At 41.6% G+C, this 27,379-nt stretch overlaps 1 protein-coding gene across 3 annotated transcripts in view; it reads right to left on the reverse strand.

Moving 5' to 3' along the window:
- The window catches only part of SUPT3H (SPT3 homolog, SAGA and STAGA complex component), a 692,202-nt gene that overhangs the window by 138,977 nt on the left and 525,846 nt on the right, over nucleotides 1-27,379 (reverse strand). For all 3 annotated transcript variants that reach the window (XM_089686064.1, XM_089686066.1, XM_089686065.1), the window contains one exon: nucleotides 20,616-20,691. In XM_089686064.1, the coding sequence (XP_089542190.1) occupies nucleotides 20,616-20,691 (76 nt within the window). The remainder of the gene's footprint in view (nucleotides 1-20,615; nucleotides 20,692-27,379) is intronic.

Raw genomic sequence — 27,379 nt, forward strand, 5'->3', positions numbered from 1 at the left:
ACAGTTTTAGAAATCTGCACAGTGATTAAAGTCAACTTACAGGCGGGCTTGTTGCTTTGAATTTGGTGTCCCTAGTGATGTTCTTCTTATGCTACTGACTAGGGAGCTACCTCTTTACTAAGGAATTAGCATGTCTACAGAGATGCATTATTTCTTCTTACAATGCTGGAACTAATTTTGTATTTATAGTAAAGGTGTCATTTTTCACTTAGCACACATACTGAAAGATTTCAGCAAGATCATTGTAATGAGAAACTTTGGTATCCACAGAAAATAACCTGTTATGGATGTGTAAAATGCTTAGAATCTTAAAATATATATAGGCAATGTAGTGAATAACATCTCCATATAGTTTGTATACTCCCCTGATCCCCAAACTGTTTGCTCCAGTTTCCTTGCAATTAAAAAATAGGCCATTTGTTTATCTAGCATGCATCCAGAGTGGGCCAAAGGTGTGAAAGTAAATGTAGATTTTAAAGCAGAACTGTGGCTAGGCTATGTCATATATTTACATTTTTAGTTTCACTTTTCATTGATGTATTCAAAAGCATACAAAAGCACAGCCGTAAAGTAAAAAAAAAAAAAAAAAAAAAGACAAACTGAGCATTACCATAATATTAACATAACGGCACAAAAAGAGACATCATGTGAAAGGTCAAATATTGGCGACAAGCCAGCAAGTATAGGTTCCATATCAAGTATGACATATGATTGAGTATAGCCAAGAAGCCCTATAAATCATAATAAACCTGATGGTCCCCAAATATAAAAGTGTACAAACCACACAGACATGAGTAGCAACATAACTCTACATTTACAGACTGAAGAGAAAACAACCTACTCAATCCCTTAAACCGGAATATATGGTAAGGTATAACCCATAAGCAGAGTGACAGTAGGTTATATTGCATACAATCTATGTGACATCCAAAGGTTCCAAGAGGACAAAAATGATTTCAAATTGTCATTTTTAAAGGCATGTCCCACTTCAAGTGAGCAGTTACGAATGATAATCTCATATAACATACAAAACCATCAGTTATATCCCTTTCTAACATTATTCCCATTACCCCCCCCCCTCCTATCTAATACCCCCTCCCACCCTGAAACCTACCCCCCCCCAAAAAAAAAAAATAAAACCACCCACTCTGCAATTCTCCATTACATCTTTTCCTAAGTAAGGGGTACTTTCACATATCCCACTCTACTGCTTCATATATTTCACCTTAGGCACAAAGTCTTCCCATTTTCCCCACCTCCTATTATATAACCCCATCTTGTCTTCTTGCATATATAATACAGTTTTGCCATCCTACATATCTGATTCACTCTTTCCACCCAATCCTCTTCTCTCGGCACCTCTGAGCTATGCCAGAACTTAGGTATCAGACCGTTTGCGCATTTAGATAATACCATATACCCGAATCCTTGTATTTGTTCACTGATAGCTCTGTACTATGTAATAGACACAACTCTGGATCCAATCCTATCTTTATCCCAGAGATTATCCCAATTAAGCGAACCATTGTCTCCCAAAAAGCCTTGAATCTTTGGGCACTCCCACCATATGTGATGTAACGTACCTATCTTTCCACACCCCCGCCAACACTCTGGTGCCTTCTCCCCACTCATCTTGTATTCGACGTTCGGTGAAATGTGCCATCTTGTTAAACACTTATATTTACCTCCACCTCTCTCATGCTTACATTCTAATGTGTTAGTCTATAAATTTTCCTCTGTTTGTCTTCATCTATCTCTATTCCCAAATCCCTTTCCCATTTTGCTATGTACATTGGCTTTGTGTGTGTCTAACTCAGTGAGAATCTTATAAACTTTTGCCGTGCCCCGTTTCCCATCTCCACGTGATTCCAACAACCTCTCAAACAAATTCCAATCCTTTCTCAATCTCAAAGGTTTCGGAAGACTCCCAACAAAGTGTTTTAATTGGTGATATCTCCACTCATCTATCTTAATGAAAAGTTCCCTTTTATCCTTTTTCAAGTCCTTAAGTGTTCCCAATTCCTGCCCTTCCATAATATCCCTCAATTGAATATCCTCCTTTTTAAACTATTTTCCTGTGCTCTCCTCCCTACCTGGAGGAAAATACTCCGTATTCCTCAGTGACATTAATTGTGAATTAAAATCCCACTTCATAACCTTCTGCAGTTTATCCCAAACCCTTAAAACATTTCATGTATAAACACACGTGGTATCTTTTAATCCTCTATATTTTGCTGGTACCCATATGATTTTACTCAAGTTAACTCCGCTTAATTCATTTTCAATTTTAACCCACCTTTTCCCCTCTGGATTATGTGTCCAGTCATACATTCTTGCAAGAACTACTGCTCTAGAATACCTCCTGAAATATGGCACTCCCTATCCTCCCTTCTCTTTTTTTCTACAAATCATAAGATATTCTAGGTTTTTTATTTTTCCATATATATCTTGTTAACATCTTTTTAATTACCTTAAAAAAAACCTCCGGAAGTCTAATTGGGATCATCTGGAATTTATATAGGATTTTAGGTACTATCAGATTTATGCACTCTATCCAAGACGGGTTACCTCTTCCCAATTTCTTTAGTTCCTCCTTAATCTCATTTAAAAGTGAGATATAATTTAACTTATACAAGTTCGTATTTGAAGCCGTGAGTTTAACCCCTAGGTATTTTATCTCTCTATCCTTCCATATAAAAGGGAATTCTTTTTGTATCTTTTCTTTTTCACTATTTGGAAGATTTACATTTAAGATCTCAGTTTTTGTTGGGTTGATTTTCAAATTTGATAGCTCCCCATAATCCTTTAAACTCTTCATTAAATTTGGGAGTGTTATCCTAGGATTTCCCACATAGAACAACAGGTCGTCCGCAAAAGCCGCCACTTTATGTTCAATTCCCCCTATCTGTATTCCTTTTATGTCCTTAGTTTTCCTAATTGTTGCCAATAAAGGTTCCAATGACAATACATACAACAATGGGGATAGTGGGCATCCCTGTCTTGTTCCATTTGACATCCTAATAGGTTCCGACCTCTCTCAGTTAACCAAAATAACCGTGGAGGGCTCTCTATACAATTTTCCTATCCACTCTCTCATTCTAACTCCCAATCCTAGAGTCTCCAGAGTATCCATCATAAAGCTGCAATCTACTCTAGCGAATGCCTTTTCAGTATCGATTGAAAGCACCACCGCCGGAGTTTTCCCCTTCTTAGCTTTCTGGATAAGCAACAAAGTTCTCAACCCATTGTCTCTACCCTCTCTCCCTGGTACAAATCCCACCTGGTCCCCCTGGATCCATTCTGGCATTAGATCTTTCAACCTATTTGCTAACACCTTTGCATATAACTTAGTGTCTATGTTCAAAAGTGAGATTGGTCTATAGCTAGAGCACTGAGAAGCATCCTTCCCTTCCTTTTGAATAAGCACCACCATGGGCCTGTATTAAAAATAATAAAAATAATAAAAAAAAGTGAGCAGTTATGAATGAGGTCAGTAACTACGTCAGAGATATTAGGCACAGTGAAAGACTTCTAATTTCTCATTAGAATAAGCTTGGCCAATACAAGTATATGTTCTGGCTGATGTAGGCACTGAGTTGATGTTGAGATGTAACAGGGCCATAGTGGCAGATGGCATTATTGGGGTAGACATGAATTCCGATATAAACTTATCTGATTCCAGTATGATTTGACCATGAGCAGTACCAACGGATATGTATTAACAATCCTATCTGTCTTCAGTTGTGCCAACAGTCTGAAGGAGTATGGGGATACTTCTTGTAGGGGGTAATATACCAGGTAGATTCTGGAAAAGTTAAGCTTAGATCCTTTTTCCATCTTAATAACATAGCAGTTTTAGTAAAATCATAAAATCCGCTAAGTAGTTTATAAAAGAAAGAAATTCCTTTGTTTGGTGTCTCAGAGGTATCATCAAAGCGGGATAGTGACTCCTCTAAACTAATAGTGGGATGTCCTTCTTGGTACTGAGTTGGTATACTTTTAACACACAATAATTAAGCTTTAAAACAATGCTCACTGACCTAAAATGCTGCAGGCATTTTAGAGTAATTGGTCCTCAAAATTATAACAAAAACACTTTCACTTTCTTGGTATTTATTTATTTGTAAGTGGGTAACTGTACCATAATAGTAGAATTACTACTAGAGTTACATTTTAATTTTTTACATTCTAATTGTTAGTCAAATTGACATTTGCTTTCAACCCCAGAAAATTCAAAAGAACAGGATGGAAACTTTCTCAAAGAAACAAATTTCTAACACTGAATGTGGTTTTCATTCAGGAAAGTTCATGGCAAAAGCAAACTCAATATTGAAGTTCATTTGTTTTACAAAATCTGTAAGAAGTTACAGAAGAAGTAAAAACTGGATTTTTTTCTACATACTTACTTGTACAATCCATTTCTTGGAGTACATCTTGGCACACAGAGCAGGATATGCATGACTATAATAAGCCACATATAGGTGAATGGACACTGGCCGAAAAATCAGAGAAGAAATCCTCCCGTATACAACCCCTTCTACACAGGACGTTATGTACAGTACAGTTTTTGTATCAAGCAATGAAATTCCAGAAAGCGGTGCGGGACCTCTGTTACCTGTGATGTACTGCAAGAAATGGATTTTTACAGGTAAGTATGTAGACCCAGTTTTCTTTATCACACATCACAAAACAGGCTATTCATGACTATGTGGGATGTCCTAAAGCAATAAAAAATTTTGAGGGGAGGGTGACACCGTGATTGCCACGATCAACAATCCCTCAGGACCTACTCAGCCGTAAAACACTGCGGCTAAAGGCAGAATCCTCTGCGGCTCTGACATCCACCTGGTAGAACCTTGTGAATGTGTGAACCGAAGACCATGTGGCAGCCTTGCAAACCTGAGCCACTGACACCCGATGGCGGATTGCCCAACATGCCCCCACACTGGTAGAGTGTGCCTTCACCCAGAAGGGTGGAAACTTACCTATCAAACCATGGGCTTGAATTGGCGGATCCAATGTGAAATAGTTGCCTTTGATGCTGCCTGCTCTTTCCTAGGCCCCTCAGGCAGAACAAACAGAGCATCTGAACTCCTGACCTGTGCTGTCACTTTCAAGAAGACCCTTGCAGCGCATACCCCATCCAAGGTATGCAGAGACCTCTCTTGCTGACTGAGGGCTAGAATGAAGGCAGAACAGTGTTGTGCCACCTTTGGTAAAAAAAAAAGTCGGTTGAGGTCACAACACCACCTTATCTTGATGCAAAACCAGAAATGGTTCTCTGCAAGAAAGAGCTGCCAGCTCAGACTCCCTTCTTGCAGAAGTAATTGCCACTAGAAACAAAACCTTTCGAGTCAACAGAACCAGTAGCATATCGCTAAAAGGTTCAAATGGTGCTGTCTGCAAGACCTCCAAAATCAAGTTCAGGTTCCAAGGACATAAAGGAAACCTTACAGGAGGAACAATACGCATCACTCCTTGCAAAAAAGTGCGAAGAAAGAGTGAAATGCAATGGGCCTCTGGAAAAAAACAGCTAATGCTGAAACCTGGCCCTTAATGGTATCAACAGACAATTTCTTCTCCAACTCTGATTGAAGAAACAACAGAATCCTACCAATCACATATTTTCGTGGGTGCCATTTCTGGAGCTTAAACCGGGAAATGTAAGCCTTCCAAGTTCTGTAATAAATGTTCCTGGAAACTATCTTTCTTGCACTCAACATAATGGGGAAGGTGGAATCCGATACCCTCCTGTCTTTCAGGATCTGGGTCTCAATAGTCATGCCGTCAAATTTAGCGACCATAAAGCTGGGTGCAACATAGGACCTTGAGCCAGCAGGTCTGGCCGACACAGCAGAGGCCACGGACTGTCTACTGCCAGTTTTACTATGACTGAGTACCAGGCCCTCCTGAGCAAGGCCAGGGCAATCAGTTTCACTGGAACTGTTTCCACCAGAATCCTGGGTAAGAGACGTGGCAGTAGCTGAATTGGAGGAAAAGCATAAATCAGAGAAAACTGGTTCCAAGGGATCAGTAAGGCACCTACCCCTGCTGCACAAGGGTCTCTTACCCTGGCAACAAAATGGTTGACCTTGTTGTTAAACCTGGATGCCAACAGATCTTTGTCTAAGTAACCCCATTGCTGGCAGATTGTTGCAAAAAACTCGGGATGCAAAGCCCATTCCCCTGGAACCAATTGTCAGAGAGAGTCCACCTGCCAAACTTGGAACATGTCTTTCTGCCCAGGTCACAATGCAATTTACCTCCTCCTGAGCTCTTTGGCTCCTGGTTCTGCCCTGGTGGTTGATGTATGCTACTGCTGTGGTATTATCGGACTGAATTCTTACTGGCCAACTCTGAAGCCTGGATGTCCAACACCCCAGGGCAAGCTGTACTACCCAAAGTTCCAGGACATTGAAGGGAAGCATCCTCTTCTGCGGAAGCCATATTCTTTGAACTGTGGCTTCCTCCAGAAGAGCCCCCAAACCCAAGAGGCTGGCATCGGTGGTTACCAATTTCCAAATCACCGGTCAAAAGGATCACCCTTTCTCCAAATTCCGGGACACCAACACCAACCACCAATTTGACTAACGATAATCCAGGGTTGGAATCTTTTTGTTTCAAATGGCCAGAATGTTGTATTGGAGCGGTCTGGAGTGAAACTGTGCATAGGGAACTGCCATGAACGAAGTCACCATCCTTCCTAGCAACCCCATACAGAGGCAAACTGAAGGATACCTCTTGGCCCTTAAACCATATACCGGTTCTCTCAAGGCGCAGCATTTCCCTGGAGGCAGGAACACCTTTGCCTGATCCATGTCTAAAACCATCCTCAAATATTCCAGACTCTGTACTGGCTCTATGTTGAGCACCCAGCCCAGCCGTTTCAGGATCTGAACCGCAATGGCCACATCCTGCTTCAGGCCTAGCACAGAGAAATTCCAGCCTGTACCCTAGCGAAACGACCGACTTGTCTTGGATTAGAGCCTTCCAGGCTGTTACAAAATCTAAAAGCCTTCCCCCCACCTGAACGAGTGGGGGTACCCCTTCATAAGGAGACAGACTTTGGATCTGCTTTGGCTGACTTTTGAACCCAGGGCCTCCTTGGGTTCTGACTCTGAGTCCTACCACGAGAGGCTGAAGCTTGCGTGCGGCAAAATAATTTCTGGTAGCTGAGGGCCTAGCAACCGAGGCCTCTGCCCCTTAAAAGAAGGACACTTGGATATCCTCCTTTCCCCCAGAAATCTTCTAAATATACTTGTCTGAATCCTCCACAAACAGTCTCTCCACATGAAAGGAAAACCTGCCAACAAGTTCTTGTTCTTGGTGATCAACTCTTCAGCCACAAAACCCATTGCATGGGTACTGATAAGAGGGCCAATGCAAGAAATTTGCTGAATTGAATCCTTAAGAGCATCAACCACAAAACATACAACACGTGGAACATTGTCTAAATCCTTGGCCGAATAGTTTCCCTGCCCTGAAGAACTGTCAAGCAAACGCTTGACACGGACAGAAAGACATAACTTGCCAGGGAGAAAGAGGCCTTAAGGAGAGATTCCTGCTTCTTATCTGCTGGATCCTTGAAGACCTGGACCCTTATCTACAGGACATGTTAATGACTTATTAAGGGATGAGACAGCTGCATCCACTATAGGTATACCCCGTTTCTTAAACTTCTCTTCCATGGGATACAAAAAAGGAAAACCTTTTTAGCGGCACAAAAACCCTGTCTGGGTGATTCCCGTCTGCATACTTAATCGGTTCCAGGAGAGGATGTACTGGAAAGGTCTGAACATTCTGCCGAGGTTTCAAATTGCCCAGAGAGGAATAAGTAACCTCAGAGGTTTCTACTGGAGGTAGCCTGAATCCATAGCATATCATATCAGTGAAGTCTTGCACCAATAACCTCTGAGACTGAGATGCAGAAATCACCTGCTTCTCTACAGGCTGGGACCCCTCTGATAGAGATTCTACTGCCTGACCTCCAGCTCCTCATCCTCAGGTTCCACCCATCCCTGCTCCAGGATTGGCAACTCTAGGGACCTCTTCCACTTCTTAGTCCCCTCTGAAACAGATGCAATCATCCCTGCAATCGTATACTCTAACCCTGCTAAGGCTGGAGCAAGAGCATCTTTGGTTACATATGCTGATGCAGAAGCACCAGTAGTAGCCACAATGCCAGACAACTGCAGTGGCTCAGACTGCCCAGTTGCCTCTGGCCTTGCAGGAGAGGACATTATAGCAGAACTTCGACTAGGCCCCTCAAGACCAGACGGCGATGCAATAGTGACCAGTCCTGCCATGTCTCCCCCTCTTTGCTTTCTGGAAGACATTACTTCATTAAGCGCTTTACCCTGTGTACCAACAAACAGTAACACAGAGACCAATACAGCTATGCAAGTAGTGTGGCAAATAAACTCTCACTGCAACTGCTGCTCCCTGGGCCGCCCAAGACAGCCTTCTCTTTATCCAGTGAGGCTTGAGTACCATCCATTTTGGCTAAGCAGCTTTCTGAATGGATCCAATTAAAGTCCATAATTCCCCAGGGAACCCATCCAGACCTTAGGTATGCTCCTTGGAGCACAAGCAACACTTTCAGTGACCATCCACCGTACAGACACTGGCAAAAAAACTGAAGGACTTCCTGAGTAGGAGGGGTAATATAGTGGAGGACTTCCTCTCTGATTGGTCGGCCAGTGTCACTTCACCAATAGGTGGCATATAACCCACATAGTCATTAACAGTCTGCTCTGTATCCCGTGATGTACGATAAAGAAAAATATAACAATATGCAGTGAGTATAGAAAAGAACCACCCCCTTTAAAATAATTAAATTTTGTTGCTTTGCAGCCTGAAATGAAGACAGACACGGTTTTTGTTTTATCCATCTGTATTTACAATTTGCAATTTATAACATCCAAGTGAAAGATATAACATTGATATGCAAGAAAAAAAGAAAAAAAAATTCAAAACCAGAATCACTGAGTTTGAAAAAGGATCTGGCAGGAGGTTCTGAGGGCTCTCCGGCTGCAGAAGGAGTAACCGGATTCTGGGACGTAGCGGCTGATGAGGCTAGCATCTGGATACGGTTCTCTAGGTGTGTGTACCCCTCCTGTAGCGTTTTGACGGCTTGGGTAAGCGCCGCCAGATTTTGACATATAACCTCCAGTGGGGATGGTCCTCTTCCAGGCTCAGTCATGGCCGTATGGTACTGTCATACACCGCCTGGCGGTACCTCTAGCGATCCACAGGACAGGATTCCCCAGGGCGCAGGGTCTAAGCCTCAATCTGTTTGTTCACCAGGGCACCTGATGGTGGGGATGGACTTGGAGCAGACAGTGACCAGGTCGCGGCTCCTGAGTACACCCGCCTGTGGTAGAGGGATCCGCCAGAGGTATATACTGGTAGACAGCCTGACGTGAAGAGGCGGATAGGCCTGAGCAGCGGTGACCGGATCCATACAGGATGGATGGATGGATGGCAGGGTAGTGAAGCGTGGTCAGACAGGCCGGGTTGGTAACAGTGGGGACAGCACGGTACAAGGCAGCAGACAAAGAGTAGTCAGGTCACTCGCCGGGTTCGGTAACAGGAGTTCAGATCAATAGGGATATCCAGAAGAGTAGTCATAAGAGCAGGAGATAGTCAGCAGAGGTCAGGATCAAGCAGGGTCGGCAACAAGTCAATCAGCAGGAACACAAGAGCAGGAACAGGGTAATAAGACCATATGGCAACTAGTGTTTGTGCAGGGCTGGTTTAAATAGTGCGCCCTGCGCTGTCATTGGTGCCAGGCGCGCATTTGCGATTGCGAGTGCGCATGCGCCGCCGCGGTCCTAGCGCCTGCCGATTAGAGCGCATTGGCATTCTGCGCATGCGCAGACCTGTGCGCTGTCGTGATTGCTGACAGTCAGTATTTTGTTGAACCACCTTTTGCTTTCATTACAGCCTTTAGTCTGTTGGGATATGTCTCTATTATGCACATCTAGACTTTGCAATATTTGTCCACTGTTCTATGCAGAACATGGGTTTTAAGTTTGGGCTCTGATTAGGACATGCAAGACTAGAACATGCAAGGACATTCACCTTTTTCTCCTCCAACCACTGTGCGGTAATTTTTGCTGTGTGCTTTGGGTCATTGTCATGTTGGAAGGTAAACCTTCTTTCCATTGACAGGGCAGTAGATTTTCCTCAAGAATTTGATGGTATTTTGCCCCATCCATTTTTCCTTCTATCCTGACAAGTGTTCCAGTCCCCAAAACATGTCGGGCAAACTCTCCAGTGCCAGAATGTCCCTCACCCCCCTATAGGATCATCCTGGTGGTTTTTTCCATGCCTCATCACTGGTTGTGCTCCTTCTTTACATGGTGGGCTCTGGGACATTCGTTGCAGGGACATTACTAAACAAGTTTTATAATACTATGGTCTATATGTGACGTAATGCCAAATAAAGCAATACTGATTTTATTAAAACGTCTAGTCTTTGTGCCTATAAAGTCCATTTGTATTATTCTTGTTTCTTTTGACCACTCAAAACTAGGACGTGGCACTAGTGTATATATTGAGAGTGACCTTTCACCCGAGGGCACCCCAACCTCTTTTCATTTAATGTGTCTGTCTTCATTTTGGGAAGTCGTGATTGCTGACAGTCAGTATTTTGTTGAACCACCTTTTGCTTTCATTACAGCCTTTAGTCTGTTGGGATATGTCTCTATTATGCACATCTAGACTTTGCAATATTTGTCCACTGTTCTATGCAGAACTACTCAAGTTCAGTTAAATTTGATGGTGACCGTTTGTGGACTGCAGTCTTCAAGTCATTCCACAGATTTTCAATGGGTTTTAAGTTTGGGCTCTGATTAGGACATGCAAGACTAGAACATGCAAGGACATTCACCTTTTTCTCCTCCAACCACTGTGCGGTAATTTTTGCTGTGTGCTTTGGGTCATTGTCATGTTGGAAGGTAAACCTTCTTTCCATTGACAGGGCAGTAGATTTTCCTCAAGAATTTGATGGTATTTTGCCCCATCCATTTTTCCTTCTATCCTGACAAGTGTTCCAGTCCCTGCTGCAGAGAAACACCCCCATAAGAGGATATTGGATGGTGAGCTGTATTGGATTTTCGCCAGACATATCCTTTAGTGTTGAGGCCAAATAATTCAATTTTAGTCTTATCTGATTCGTCAAGATGCATTTTGGCAAAGCTCAATCATGACTGCATGTGGCCTTTCTTGAGGAGTGGCTTTTTTTTTTGCAACCCTCCCACACAAGCCACATTTGTGAAGAATTCGTGATATTGTCACATGCACACAAAACCACTCTGTCAAAAATTCCTGCAACTACTTCAGAGTTGCAGTAAGGCTCTTGGTAGCATCTCTTACCCATTTCTCCTGGCTCTTTCGTCCATTTTGGATTGACGTCCTGATCCATGGAGGGTCTGTGTTGTACCACATACCTTCCACTTCTTAATAATAGACTTCACTGTGCTTCTAAGCATTGAAAAAGCCTTTGAATTTTTTTTGGATCCATCTCCTGCCTTGTGCCTTTCCACAGCTTTATCCCGAAGATCTTTTAACAGTACCTTGCCACCCACAGTTGATTGCTTTTTTCAGTTGCACTATCAGGGATTGAAATGCTCCAGGAAAGCTCTTTTCATAGCTTCATAGCTTAGCTAATCAAAATGACCACAGCTGAAAGTCAAAGGGCTTTGTGTGCCATTGAGAAGGTGATTAGCTATACCTGATTGAGTTTACAAATCATTTTTAGGAGGGGGTGATCCTTTTCCAACTCAGTGATTCTGTTTTTCAGTTTTTGCAAAAGAGATACATAGACTTAGATAACAAAACAAAAAATCATACAGACATGATACAAACCTCATAAAGCATGTGATACACTTACATAAAATCTCATTATGCACCAGACAGTCATGAGCCCTCCAGTCAGTGAGAGCAAGCCTCTTCTGAGTACCCAATTGGGCAGATACCATCCAGAGGGCCAAGTATGGGGGTGCCAAGTCTATGTATCTCGTTTAGATATACAAATAGCCCCTGAGGAGGCGACTGCTGTCGCAAAACATGTCGGGCAAACTCTCCAGTGCCAGAATGTCCCTCACCCCCCTATAGGATCATCCTGGTGGTTTTTTCCATGCCTCATCACTGGTTGTGCTCCCTCTTTACATGGTGGGCTCTGGGACATTCGTTGCAGGGACATTACTAAACAAGTTTTATAATACTATGGTCTATATGTGACGTAATGCCAAATAAAGCAATACTGATTTTATTAAAACGTCTAGTCTTTGTGCCTATAAAGTCCATTTGTATTATTCTTGTTTCTTTTGACCACTCAAAACTAGGACGTGGCACTAGTGTATATATTGAGAGTGACCTTTCACCCGAGGGCACCCCAACCTCTTTTCATTTAATGTGTCTGTCTTCATTTTAGGCTGCAAAGCAACAAAATGTCATTACTTTAAAGGGGGTGATTCTTTTCTATACCCACTGTAGATGGACTAGTGGAATGTAGCACAAAACAGGACAAAGTCTGTTACAGAAAACAAATGTCCTGCTAATATGCAAAGTAGCTTGAAGAGTGAACCGCCACGATTTCCAGTGTATGGGATCGTTCAAATGTAAAGGACGCATGTACATATAACGTGGCTTGGATACCAGCGTGTGGGCACTACTGCAAAAGTAGAACAAACAAAAGAGAGAATCAAGAAGAAAGAAAGGGTTACAGATGGTGTAGAGAGGGAGGGAGGGGGAGGCACTGTGCATCTCGGAATGAGGGCCCACATTAAGTAGTGATATTCGGGTGGAAATGTGTGATCCATGGTTCCCAAATTTTTGGGAATTTATCTTGGGTATTAGTGAGAATGCTGGTCAGCTGTTCATTCACAAAAATGCAATTGGTTCAAGATTTGACTGCAGAGAAGCGGATGAATTGTTTTTTCCACACTCTGACGATGGTTAATTTAGAGGTTAATATAACAAAATGAAGGAGCTTGAACTGAGTTTTAGTGACTCCCTGAGGTTTGAAGTGTAACAAAGCTAGCCAGGGTACCTTGGGAAGTCGAACTCTGAATAGTGCATACAAAAGAGAAAATACCTTGACCCAAAAGCGGCCCCACATTGGGCAGGTCCACCAAATATGGAGGACATCATCAGGAACCTGGCATCCTCTAACACATAGACTCGAAAGTCCAGGGAACATACAGTTGTGTCCAAAATTATTCAACCCCCACTGAAATTGAGTGTTTTGGCCAGTTTGACATTGCTTTTGATCATTCAGTCATCTTGCTTACATTTACATTAAAGAGGCACTTGTAGGTCAGACAAATATAACATAACAGTTATAATGAAATAACCACAAATGTCTTTTCTGTGCTCACAGCATTATCAGTTTTATTCAACCCCCAAGTGACATTCAATCTTAGTACTTAGTACAGCATCCTTTTACAGTTATAACAGCTTTTAAACGTGAAGCATAGCTTGACACAAGTGTCTTGCAGCGATCTACGGGTATCTTCGCCCATTCTTCATGGGCAAAGGCCTCCAGTTCAGTCACATTCTTAGGCTTGCGCACTGCAACTGCTTTCTTTAAGTCCCACCAGAGGTTCTCAATCGGATTTAAGTCTGGTGACTGCGATGGCCACTCCAAAATGTTCCAGCCTTTCCTCTGCAACCATGCTCTAGTGGACTTGGAGGTATGCTTGGGATCATTGTCCTGTTGAAAGGTCCAACGTCTCCCAAGCCTCAGGTGTGTGACGGACTGCATCACGTTTCCATCCAATATCTCCTGGTACTGAAGAGAATTCATGGTACCTTGCACACGCTGAAGCTTCCCTGTACCTGCAGAAGCAAAACAGCCCCAAAGCATGATTGACCCTCCACCATGCTTCACAGTAGGCAAGGTGTTCTTTTCATCATAGGCCTTGTTCTTCCTCCTCCAAACATAGCGTTGATCCATGGGCCCAAACAGTTCTAATTTTGTTTCATCAGTCCACAGAACACTATCCCACAACTTTTGTGGTTTGTCCACATGGCTTTTGGCATACTGCAGTCGACTCTTCTTATTCTTTGGAGACAGCAAGGGGGTACGCCTGGGAGTTCTGGCACGGAGGCCTTCATTACGCAGTGTGCGTCTTATTGTCTGGGCTGAAACTTCTGTACCCACATCTGACAAATCTTTTCTCAGTTCCTCAGCAGTCACACGGGGACTTCTCTCCACTCTACGCTTCAGGTAGCGCACAGCAGTCGAAGTCAGCATCTTCTTTCTGCCACGACCAGGTAGCGTTTCAACAGTGCCCTTTGCCTTGAATTTGCGAATGATGCTTCCTAAGGTGTCTCTTGGTATGTTTAACATCTTTGCAATCTTCTTATAGCCATTGCCCTTCCTGTGAAGAGAAATCACCTCTTCTCTTGTCTTCCTGGACCATTCTCTTGCCTTCACCATGTTTGTAACCACACCAGTAAATGTCTAGAAGGAGCTGAGTATCACAGTCATTTTAAAGCTGCCTAATTGGTGCTTATTATGCTTGATTGCTGCTCGGTGACATCCACAGGTGTTTTCAATACCTGATGGAAAGCACCTGTATGAACCTCTGTTCTTCAGAGTGGTAGTCTTTAAGGGGTTGAATAATTGTGGCAATGAAGAAACCACATAAGAACCATTTACTACTGTATTACATAAACAATTGATGTCATTTTAGTTGCATTTGGGTAGTTACAACGTCCTTGTAGGATTTGATTCTGAATACAATTCCAAATGTACACTATAGTCCCTAAACCCCTTTACAGCATTGGGGGTTGAATAATTTTGGACACAACTGTATGAGCCAACTTGGAGGGTACTAGATACCACCTAGTGAGTACCTTGTGGACCAGTTCAGCACTGATTATAATTTTAGATAGATATTCATACTAACATTCCTTTGAAAATCTACTAGTATATGGCTAGCTTCAGGCATTCCATTGCCTTAGGGTTTGTCTATTAACTCTGTGTCACTTACCTTATGAGATGCTGAAGCTGTTAGCACTAAAAGTAGCTCTTCTGCACCAATATCTTTGCAGTGAGAACAACTGCCCTCTCATAGCTACCAGTTTTTTATTTGTTCCATCCCCCGATACTGCACTGGGAGACTGGGGATGGTTAAGTTAGGCAATACAGACTGCTATTCTTGTACAATCTCCAGTAAGCACAAGTGTGCCTGGTAAAGCCTTGCAAAATACAAACTTTTGGTGTTCTAAAAAGTTGACTATTTAACAGTTGCTTCCATTAGTAATCTACATAACACCTGCTTTGTTATAAAATGCAGCTCTGGTGGACAGTTGGTGAATGTTTCATGGTGGCTGCAAAATGCGACAGTACTGATTTGTCTTTGCGGACAGTGGTCAAGCGGGAGGTGCCATTGTCCTTGTGCACTACAATTATTCTTGTTTCAGATGAGATAGTGGCCACTATGTGGTGGAATGGACATGGAAGGCAGACCACAGATACCATCGGCCTTTGGCATATACTCAGAATTGCAATGCTGCCTGACCACCATATACACAATACTCAGGTAATCTCTTTTCCGATCTATGTAGAGGAGACGTGTCCTACAGTGATGGCATGAAATATCCTACAGAACAAGGACACACAGGAAACCAACGCCTGGAGTATATCTATGCTATTCCTGTACCTACTGTCATCCCATAGCTCAGCAGTTTTCATTCTACTTTTATATGCATTTATATAGAGGCTTGATTATAATTTTTAGGTTTAAAAAAGGTTTTATCACAAACCTCTCATTTACTAGAATGACTGTGATCTGAAGTACCAGTCTCCTAATGTTTTGCAGATGGACGCGGGCTAGGTTCAGCTGTTCTGTGACGGCTGCATTAAATTTAGAAGAAAATAAAATGCTTGGGAAGTTTTTTGTTTGTTTAAAGAAGAACCCAGAAAAGCGCTTTCTGGACTGATAACATCATTTAAACCCCAATGCCATTTCAGAGAAAACAAACTTTTCTATGGAAAAACTACAGAGTCTAACTTGATTTGTCAATCAAAAATGTGTGCTGGTATATTTTAAACTGGGAGATAAAATGATCACTTCACAAAGCACATTTTCTGACCCCACCAAATGGTTTTCTCTCTAGTGTTGCCTCCTAAAACATGTCCTATGCTATTATTACTGGACATGCTAAACTTTTTAGTCTTGGGAAATTTATTTTAGGTTGTCAATTCACTAAAAAAACATTGAATGTGGTAAGTTCACCAACATGTGCTTTTTGTGACATTTTTTAAATATATAAAAAAAATATATATATATATATAAAAATGCATTAAGGGTAAAAACCCTTCTGAGTTGTGGGATCCCCCCAGCCCCTGCCTTATACTTACCTGAGACCGATCCTGATCCAGTGATGTGCATGAGAGCAGTATCTCTTGCTGCTGCCTCCCTCCTCACGGGGCAAACTGATAGCAGCGGGAGTCACTGGCTCCCGCTACTGTTAATCAAATAATGTGACAAGGGTGCGGGGGCTGGGGCCTAGCCATCCTGTCTGTGTCAACAGACGCAGATAGGGGGGCTCGGGAGCGAGCCTGCACGACTGCCCCCATAGAAAGCGGCTTCCTATGGGGGCACTCATCAAACATGAGGAGCCTACAGCACTGGTGGGGGACCCCAGAAGAGGAGGATGGGGCTGCTCTGTGCAAAACCATTGCACAGAGCAGGTAAGTATAACATGTTTATTATTTTCTTTAAAAAAAGAAACGAAGGTTTATTGTTAAGGTTCTTGTGACCACAATTGAGCTTGAAAATGATAATTTTTTTACAAAGAGGAAAGCTATAAGAAAAAAAAAGTGGGAGAATTAGTACACTGGTAAAATTTGGAAAGCATTAGCGATGTATTTATCACTAAGAGCTAACTGAAAGGTGGCACTAAAAATAAAAAAGTTATTAATAATACAGTTTTAAACGTACAATGAATGTTCAGCAGATGCTAATAGCCAGCATAATGCACCATTGTCCTTGTCATACGACAACCTTCAATGTTCCATTGTCTTTTCTGCTATGTATGATCTTACAGCATGCTTAGTCACATTTTAATAATCTTCATCTCACTGCATGCCAGTCCACAACATGTTTCCAAGAAAACCTCATGCAGTAATCCTGCTATTAGTTAAAGATACCATTTGGGAATCTGTTCACAAATGAAGTGGACCCAATGGTAATTTTGACCAAGCTTGTCCTTATGATAAGCAACATTGTGTCTGCTGCTTTCTATGTAAAGTAACACAAACAGAAAGTACAGGAGCCAGAATAAATGTGGCTCCTACAGTACTTCTTAACCCCCCCACTCTCTGCAATACACTATTACACTTTTTAAAAAAATTTGCATTAAAATTGGGATTCTTGACCTGCTTCTGTTGCATTGCATAGTAAAGTGGCCCTGTTACATCAAGGGATCCCTTCCTGGCTAGTCCTTATTTTACCAAGAAAAGGAACAAGTCACTCTATCTCACAGTGGCACTATATATTCATTTAAAGTGAACCATTACTACATTTCTTCCGGGCTCTGGCTATCAGCATACACTGTTGAATAGCTAAGGTTACCTTTATTAACTAGAAAAGTCACCTCTGTGTCCCTCTCTGATTTAGTTCTCTTTTAATAATAGACTTTACCTGGCTACTCCCTGCCATCCAACATTTTACTGTCCACTGTCTATATCAAGAATACAGCCAAGTGCCAGGGACAATATCAATTCTGCATGCATGTCAAGGAGTTAAAGCAGTATTAAGCCCAAAAACAAAAATGTATTAAATTGCAGCAATTCTTAGATGTGTTGACTGCATTAGTTTTCTTTTCTTTTTAGATTTTTTTTTTCTTTTCACCTGGTGATCCAGCCATTAAGTCTTTTATTTTTCAACTTAGTAATAACATGGATAGATAGCCAATACAGAGGCATATAATAAGCTCCTATGTGCCACGTCCCATAATACTAAGTAGAATGAACCAAAAAAATAAAAAAGGCTAATTGTGGACTTTAGAGGCACTGCAACAAAAATATCTTTATATGTCTTTTATACCCTCTTTATACCTCATTTGGATCTCGAGATAACCCCCCTTTATAGGGACTGCCAAGTGGTGTTTCATCTTTGTGGGATCCCCCTGCTGACTTGCCTGACACGCGGCTGCTCCATGCGTTACCATCATTTATCCCAACACATTTTCTGCTCTGTAGCTGATACCTCAAGGTATTTTTGGATCTATATAATTAACAAATAATTCTATAGTATGTGATATCATGCTATATTTATATTCAATCCTTTTTTTATTTAGTAACTCCTTAAGAAGCGATACTCTCGTGAAACATGTCGAGTAACTACAGAGTAACTATCAAGTGATTATCAGTATCGACATCTGAGTTATCTCTTTTGATACCTTTACCGGGTTATGGTACAATTGTGTCAATTTTAATAATTTTTGACGAGTTTTGTAATCAGCATAGAATACTCTACCCCCTTTTGGGGGTCTTGCATTCTTAGCAGAAAAATATGTATGCAATTGCTATGTAATGGTCTACATTTCTACAATAAAGTGATTTTAAAGCTATTTTTGTTGCAGTACCTCTAAAGTCCGCAATTGGCCTATTTTATTTTTTTGGTTCATTCTACCTATTTTCCAACTTACTTTAACAAACCCAGCTGTCCAAAGTATCAGTTAGAGGGTTGAGACAAACCATTTACAAATGACAGGGGAGCTTACAATGATCAGCATTTATATACCGTATTTGCCGGCGTATAAGACGACTGGGCGTATAAGACGACCCCCCTACTTTTCCTGCTAAAATGTAGTGTTTGGGCTATACTCGCCGTATAAGACTACCCCTCTTCCAATGCACACCAGTGGGAGGAATAGTGCCCCATCATTGATGTCAGTGGGAGGAATAGTGCCCCATCATTGGTATTAGTGGCAGGAATAGTGCCCCATCATTGGCATTAGTGGCAGGAATAGTGCCCTATCATTAGTATCAGTGGAGGAATAGTGCTCCATCATTGGTGTCAGTGGGAGGAACAGTGCCCCATCATTGGTGTCAGTGGGAGGAATAGTGCCTCATCATTGGTATCAGTGGGAGGAACAGTGCCCCATCATTGGTGTCAGTGGGAGGAATAGTGCCCCATCATTGGTATCAGTGGCAGGAATAGTGCCCCATCATTGGTATCAGTGGGAGGAATAGTGCCCCATCATTGATGTCAGTGGGAGGAATGGTGTCCCATCATTGGTGTCAGTGAGGGGTGGAATAGTGCCCCATCATTGGTGTCAGTGGGGGGTGGAATAGTGCCCCATCGGTGTCAGTGGGGGGGGGAATAGTGCCCCATCATTGGTGTCAGTGGGGGGGAGGAATAGTGCCCCATCGTTGGTGTCAGTGGGAGGAATAGTGCCCCATCATTGGTATCAGTGACACCAATGATGGGGCACTATTCCTCCCACTGAGACTTGCTGACCCTGGTTCTCGTATGGTGCTGCTGCAGCCAGCATATGTGGTTGCAGCAGCACCTCTACACAGAACACTTACCTGCTGCTCCGGCACTCAATTTTCGCGGGGCCGCTCGGCTCCGCCCCCTCGCCGGTGATTGGCCGCCTGTGTGCCTTTCCTAAGCTACAGTTCTGGCGGCCAATCACCGGTGAGGAGGCGGAGCCGAGCAGCTGCACGAACATCCAGTGGCCGAACTGAAGGAGACGCCGCGCTTCCTGGACCGGATCGTCGTGGGACTGGATCCAGGTAAGAGACATCAGCCCCTGCAAACCCCTGTACTTAATGCCGCAGCCCCCCTAAACATGTGTACCGACGTATAAGACGACCCCCGACTTTTGAGAAGATTTTCAAGGGTCAAAAAGTCGTCTTATACGCCGGCAAATACGGTAAATCCTTTATTCCAAAAGGGAAAAAAAAAAGTTTGCTATAACTACTTATAAAATGTTAACTGGCGTTCAACTTCAGTTTGTTAGTTATGTCCATCTAAAGCTGCTAGTCAAATCCCCTTCCCCCCCCAGACTGACAATGCTGCTGTCCAAAGGTGTCTGGTTTATCAATTCCTCCAGAATACAGACATCCTGAGACAGGAGATGTGTTACTTGCCTGATCACCAGGTGAAATACAGGGAAACAAACCTAAAAAAGAAAACTAATGCAGTTACTTCATGTAAGAATTGGTGAGCTGCAATATATTACATTTTTGGAAGTTTTAATAACTCTTGAAATCATCAGTGGCTTCCAATGGCCTAAGGAAGAAACCCAGAGGAAGCTGCAAGCCTTCTGGCCTACTGATATAGAAAATGCACAGGAGGCAGAAACGGACAGGAAAGGTTGGATAGTATCAGGAAATGCCTGAGATCTGACCATGACAGGAGAGCTTATGAGGCTGCAGCAGGCACATTCAGGTGCCTACACTACATAACTGCAGCAATTTGACCCTTTCCTCTGCATAAAAGGGTCTATTAAATATTTTATAGTTAGGGCAGGGAGTAATTGAAAGGACTAGGGGTGGTGTAAAAAGGGTCCTGTTTCTTTTTTTTTGGGGGGGGGGGCAGTTTACATTTGCTTTAATGTATTCCTTTGGACTTCCAACTTACAAAAGCTTAGCTGCCGACTTTCACAAAATTCTGCATACTGCGACGAATCCATTGTTCGGGTTTGTTTTTCAGCTCTCTGCAAGAGTAAAAAAAACAAAACACAATATAATTATAACAAATATTAAATGCTAAAAACTTGCAAAGATGCAACCAATCATTCATCCAGTAAAGTTACATGTATGAAAGTGCAAACTGTGGTCCCCTAGCACATAAAGTGACTGTCCTATAACACACTTCATGACAGAGAGAAAAACAGTATGCTTTACAGCAGCACCTAGTCTTGCAGGAGACTATGCTCAATGTAGCATCTGACACAGGCGCATTGGACCGGATATATCCACTTATATGATCATTCTATGGAGGGTAATGTGATTACTAGTCAGTTCTCTCAAGAAGGCTAAAGCTGGCCACAGACGGTGCAGTTTTCTTTCCTGCAATCATCCCCTCCAGGAAAACACAGTGATTACTGCTAGCATCTGTTATAGCTGCATGTACAGCCCGACAGGCTGGTTGTACCCAAGATGATCGATCAATTTGGGTACATTCAGCCTGTCCATACATGGTTCAAACTGTATATAGCCAGCTTAAGTGTCTGAGTGGAAAATAATAACATCAATGCATATAATTTACATCAGGCATTTTGTCAAGGTGCCCATCAATGTTTTTGGGAATACCTTTCCTCAATCACAAGCTGGGATTCTCAGATCACCAGATTTATAAAGTGGGGTGGACGAATGCTTTATAGTGATACCTAGACTGCATTCCCGATGGCACTACAAGACCTCATTGTTGACATTCGAGCTTCTTTAATTCCTAAAATGTAGCCTTAAAAAGCCATAACTCTAATAACAAAAATACCTTCACAGAGAACCAGGCAAAATATACCAATGACACATTTTGGGACAGAACAGCCAGGCAAACAAAACACCAATAAATTGTACTCAGAAATACACACTGAAATGCCTGCTTTAGTTTCCCACATAATTCAATCCAGTCTATCATTAATCTGAGCATTTCATTGTTTAGTTTTTATTCAAGAAAAATTGGAATGAGGAGGAAATGATGTAAAGAGACTGAAAATTTTATGAATGAAAATTTTGAAGTCCTAGAGTTTGGTATGATCAGATTTATTTATTTATTGTTTTAATTAGAGAGACATTCAAAAGAAAATGTATTGTAATGATAATTCCTTGCCCAAAATAAGTGAAGGAAGTGCTAGCTGTAAATGTGACAATTCCACCTATTACAGTGAGAAAATATTTATACAACACCACATATATATAAGCAATCCTATAGTGGTATTTATTAAAAAATCCAAATAGTGAATAGAAAGTCCCCAAATACAATATTCTTGTGAAAGTAAAGTGACCAAATCTTATGACTTCAACTGTGATTCACCAATGTGTATGGCTAGACTGCGCACTCACCAGATTACATTGGTCAACAGAGTATCCAGCAAGCGTATATGGCCAGGTCTTATGTATGTTAGGTAGGATGCCCAATTTTTTCTGCAGAGTCCTTGGAACCCATCCGCTTATACACCACTAATTCATCTCCTCCATTGTCAAAACAAGTTAGTCCTTAGATGTGGTGGATGTACATGTGTTCTTTTTTTACGTTAAGAACATCTCCTGCATGAACAGAAAAACAAATGTAGATATTTCCAGAAATGCTGCATCCCTGTAACGTTCTGTGCTCAAGAGCACAGAATGTTACAAGGATGCAGCATTTCTGGAAATATCTCTATTTGTTTTTCTGTTCATGCAGGAGATGCTCCTAACATAAAAAAAGAACACACGTACATCCATCATCCATCACATCTAAGGACTAACAAGTTCCAAGGACTCTGCAGAAAGAACTGGGCATCCTACCTAAGATACACAAGACGTAGCCATATACGCTTGCTGGCTACTCTGATGTAATCTGGTGAGTGTACAGTCTATCCATACACGTTGGTGAAACGAAGTTGAAGTCAAAAGATGATTTGGTCACGTACTTTCACAGGAATATGGTGTTTGTGTACTTTCTTTTCACTATTTGGACTTTTTAATAAATGCCACTATAAATATATATATATATATATATATATATATATATATATTAATTCTTTATATATGTGTGTTGTTTTATACAATATTTTCTCACTGTAATAGGTGGAATTTTGTCACAATTATGGATAGCACCTACCTTCATTTGTTTTATGCATATTGCAAGAGTTTATTACACTTAAAGGAGCAGCTGCCTGGATTTTGAGTGTGCTGACTTTTTTCAGTTCAGGGATGCCGCTTTTTCACTTTTAACTGAACGATATTTCCTTGCACTACAGATAAGGAGGAAAGGAAATAACATTTTAAACAAAACTGCTCAGCTTTACAACTTTGGAACAAAGTTCTCAGCAAGTTTTTAGGAAAAGCCAAAAGATGGCACTTTGTTCTTTATATTCTAAAACTGGAGGTGGCAAGAAGAATTTATTAAATCAATAAATCTTACAAGTTTAATTGTAAGGATCGAAAAATGGGTGTCCCCAAATTAAATAAGAAACCAACAGGTGGCTCAACCTACTGGCTTCTACCAAGGTATTTGCAGAAAAAATATACAAAGGCAACAGTGGAATTTTACTGATGAGAAATATTCCACTGGTAGATTTATTCCCCCATCTCCTTGGCCTGTCACACATTTTTTTTTCAGTTTGAATTCAGGATATAGCCGTGTTTTTATGTGGGTTTGATTTGGACACAGATCAGATGCCACATTATTCTGAAAGAGACTGAAACATCTTCTGACAAATCTTCATCTTCAAATGTCCCAAGATATTACACGCTTCCCCACATGGCGAGGCAGCAATATTTCATCTCTCTCCAACTGAAATCTGCTCGCTGATCAAACTCTCTGAATGTGTCAAGAGCCTAATTTACGGAATTCAAAATGGTAATGGTGATCTGGTTACTGCAGCGAGCTGAGATGCTGTTATAAAGTGTTTCCACAAAGAAAAATGACAGCAAGTAAAAATTCCTACACTGAGCTGTTGATCAGATTCACAAAACGATTTTCCCTAAACCAGGGAGAAGGAAAAAAAAAACCTTTCCAGCTCCATTTCCCTATACCTATTTTAGATTTTTTTTTTTTTACTTTTTTGAAAATCTACCTGAAAGCTCCAATTACTTACCTAAATTATGGTCCATATGACAGGTCAAGTCCTATGATCTTCTTTCTTCTGCTCTATAGAGTGGCAGGGCCCAGTCTATAGGGCCCATGACTCTTCCTGGTGACGTGGCTGCTGCCCATTGGCTGCCATAAGTGTCCATTACTGGGTCATAACAGGTACTCAAGTATTCCAATGTGACATCACAAAGTCACACTGGAATACGAATAGTGAAAAAACAAAATAGAGAAAGGGACTTAGTATTACTACTACTGGAATAAGCCATGTGAAAGCAGATGCAAGTGGCTTTTGATAGTTCTTTTCTGGGTGCAGGGGAGGCTGGGTGTTTTGATTTTTTAACTGAAGATGGGTAACTACGGGCAAAGTAAAAGATGACACAGTTTTTAACTAGCATTAAAGTGTTACTAAACCCACAACAGTAAAATCAGTCTGTATATGCAGTAAAGCATGCTTGATACACTCAATGTGGAACCTAAGGGGTTAATCCTCTGCATTGTGTAAAAATGCTATTTGATTCTGACATCTTTGATCTTCCACCTTCTTCCAGTGTCTCCCTCTTATCTCCTGATAAGACATATCATGTGGAGACACTGCCCATGCTCAATTTGGTGTGTATTGCTAGAGAAGTGTTTTTTGTTTTCTTGGGAGAGTGCATGTGATCAGCACAGCCCAGACAAAGGTCAGGGGTTTTGCATCCTCCTAGAGAAAACTCCTCCTACAAGCTTTAACCAGTGCTCTGCTGAACACTGATAGAAGTCACAAGACTGCTCTAACTTCTGATGAGAAAAGGTATTTAGCATTTAGCATAGGTATTTATATGTACTAAAATAATTGCATTTCCATGTTCTGTGTACTGTTTGAGACCAGATATAGTGAACGCAGGGTTCTGGTTTTAGTAACACAGCATTCTATATTTTCCCCCGTAACGTTGTTTTATCACCCATATCATGCCAGTAGATCTTTAATTTTTCTACTTCCTTTTAGGGTGATAAGTGAAATTACCACGGCATGGCTGTAACCCTTTGGACAGTGTGATCTTAGCTGGAAGTATAGTTTTAAATGCTGCCACTCCCACCGAACTGCATACAATGAAGCACGACTTGTACTGCAAATACATTTTTTTTGTTTAATTTTCTATACAGTCATGACTGCAAAACCCCACTCCTTCAGTGTGATGTGAAGCTAGTGGGAGGAGACTATCTCCTCCTTCAATAATGCCAACAGCAGTGAAGGTAACACCTCTTCTCTAGGGAATTCTACCCTGTTGACGGTTCCACATATTACAAAGAAGGTGTATGGGCTTTGAGGCCACAAGAATAGATAGACCGTGAAGCAAAAACATTGCGATTTGTGTTTCATTGTACGCAGCACAATGGAGGACGGGGGGTGGTAGTATTTAAAATGTGGAAGTTATAGTGCTTAAACTTCTACTTTAATTACGTCACAAACATATTAAACTCTTATGTAAGATAGGTATACACGTACCGAAATTCGACCGGTTCAGCAAGACCTGGCCAACTTTTGGTACAGATGTTCGCCTCTCTGTTCAACAGAAGCCCGTCAAATGACCATCTTCTGTCAAACAGCCATACTGGAAAACCAGCATTCGATCAGCGCTTGCAGCCAACAGCCAACCCACTGGTTAAATGAGAAAAAACCTCTGCATATATACCCTGCTTTTAACCTAATTTAACACGTTACAGCAAAAGATTTGTAATTAAGTATGGAGAAAAAAAATCAGGATCAAATACATACACCAATGTAAGTGAATAAAGTGCTGGCTCAACCGTAATACTAGTTCATAAATAATCCTAAATTAAAGTCCAAATACTAAGGTGGAAAGGCAAAACATCTTCACTAGGTGTAGAAATCGATGTACTGAATCCAGAAGCTATGACAAATATTGCAGTAAAACCACAATCAGTATGCACTCACCAGAAAGTAAACCATAACCCCCCTGGTCCCATCAAAGCCGATTTTGAAATCGTGTGACTTACAGTGAAGTCGCAAGATTTAAACATTGGGTAACCTGCCGATTTCTTTGCGATTTGCAAGACATCTGACACAGATGTCTATGCAAATCGCAACAAAAGTAGTGCATGCACTACTTTAGAAATCGGTGCGGCTCCGACCAAGTCGGAACCGCACCAATATGACTGCTCTAATAGCAGACACTAGGGTGTGACTTCGCATATGATTTGCAAGTCGCCTGGCATGCAAATCATATGCCAAGTAGCACCTGATGTGACTGGGGGCTAAAGAGCCTAATATGGCACTCCAGCCGGCATAGATATCCTCCGGTCACCCCTCAGTATCCTAGTAGAAGATTGCTCACCACACGGAGCCCAAGATGAGGTATTTAGTGTAGTATTTTTATTCATACCAACAAAAAAAGATTTAAAAACATATCCAAGTGAAAAAAAACAAACAGATGCGGCTGGACTTACAAAGATGGCTGCCGATCCAAATGCGGACTTGGCAGTGTGACGTCAGCACGTAGGCCCCTCACCGACGTGTTTCGTCCTCAAAGGGATCCATCTCCTATATTTATGCACTATATGGTTTATATTTTGTGTTAAGGTTGGTTCACCTTTCCAGTGCCAGCAGCTATTATCTCTTAGCGCTCACTGTTTTCTTCTCTATCTTGTTTTAGCAAAAGATTTTTGTTTTCTTTTGAGAAAAAAAAATTAAAACCATATCAATAAAAAGCGTCCCTGTTCCAGATCAATATGGTTTATTCCAACCCCAAGCACTGTCATTTTTGCTGGAAAGCTTGGGTTGCATGTAAGTGGAGAAAAATATAAATAAAGCTCTGTAAAAAAAATAATTAGTATACTGCATACTACCATTACAGATATTAACTACATACAGTTACTAGAATAAACTATTTTTTGCTACAGTGGACCTTTGAAGGGAATTTTTTTTTGGGGTGGCCGCAGGAGGTAAAAACAAGTGTGTAAGCCATGGTTTTACGGCACACTGGCCCCCTACTGAAATTCTAACATTACAGCTTGAATGGGCTGTACACATGCTGCAGCTGCCAAGCAAACCAATTTTACCTTAGGCTGCAGAATATTACAGGATGCATGACTTGACAAAGTTCTTCATGGCGGCAAATCAACTTCTATCTTTCAACTTCAAAGCCTATCTAAAAAAAGCTGAATATAGAAGCTGACTGGTGGCAATGCATAGCTGCGCCAAATTCTATCTGCTTCAAATAGGATACCCCCCATATTGTTTGTAGGCTTAAAAATGGGGAGACATTAACGGTGAATCCAATTGCTATGGACACACACAGTTTCCTCTCCTCTGGTTTTCATGCTTGATGCTCTGTTCTGCATAGCTCAGAAATGCAAACATCCCTCAAGTTAGGCAATTCACACTACAATACAGAAGCTTGAGGTGTCATTACCTCTCATAGCCATATCAAGGTCTCTACATAAAATAGGCATGTTTTATCCATACGGAAGGAGTGACTCAGTCTTGTGAAGACTTCTAGAACTTCAGCAAGTCTCGGAGTGTTTCTGTTCAGCGTACAACATAAATCATATCTGAGCACTCTAAAACAATCTATTTATTTTTCTTCTCCACTGATGGGCAC

This window comes from Staurois parvus, unplaced genomic scaffold (genome assembly GCF_062004578.1).
Source record: "Staurois parvus isolate SC_StPar_1 unplaced genomic scaffold, SC_StPar_1.0 ptg000390l, whole genome shotgun sequence".
NCBI classification, from domain to species: domain Eukaryota; kingdom Metazoa; phylum Chordata; class Amphibia; order Anura; family Ranidae; genus Staurois; species Staurois parvus.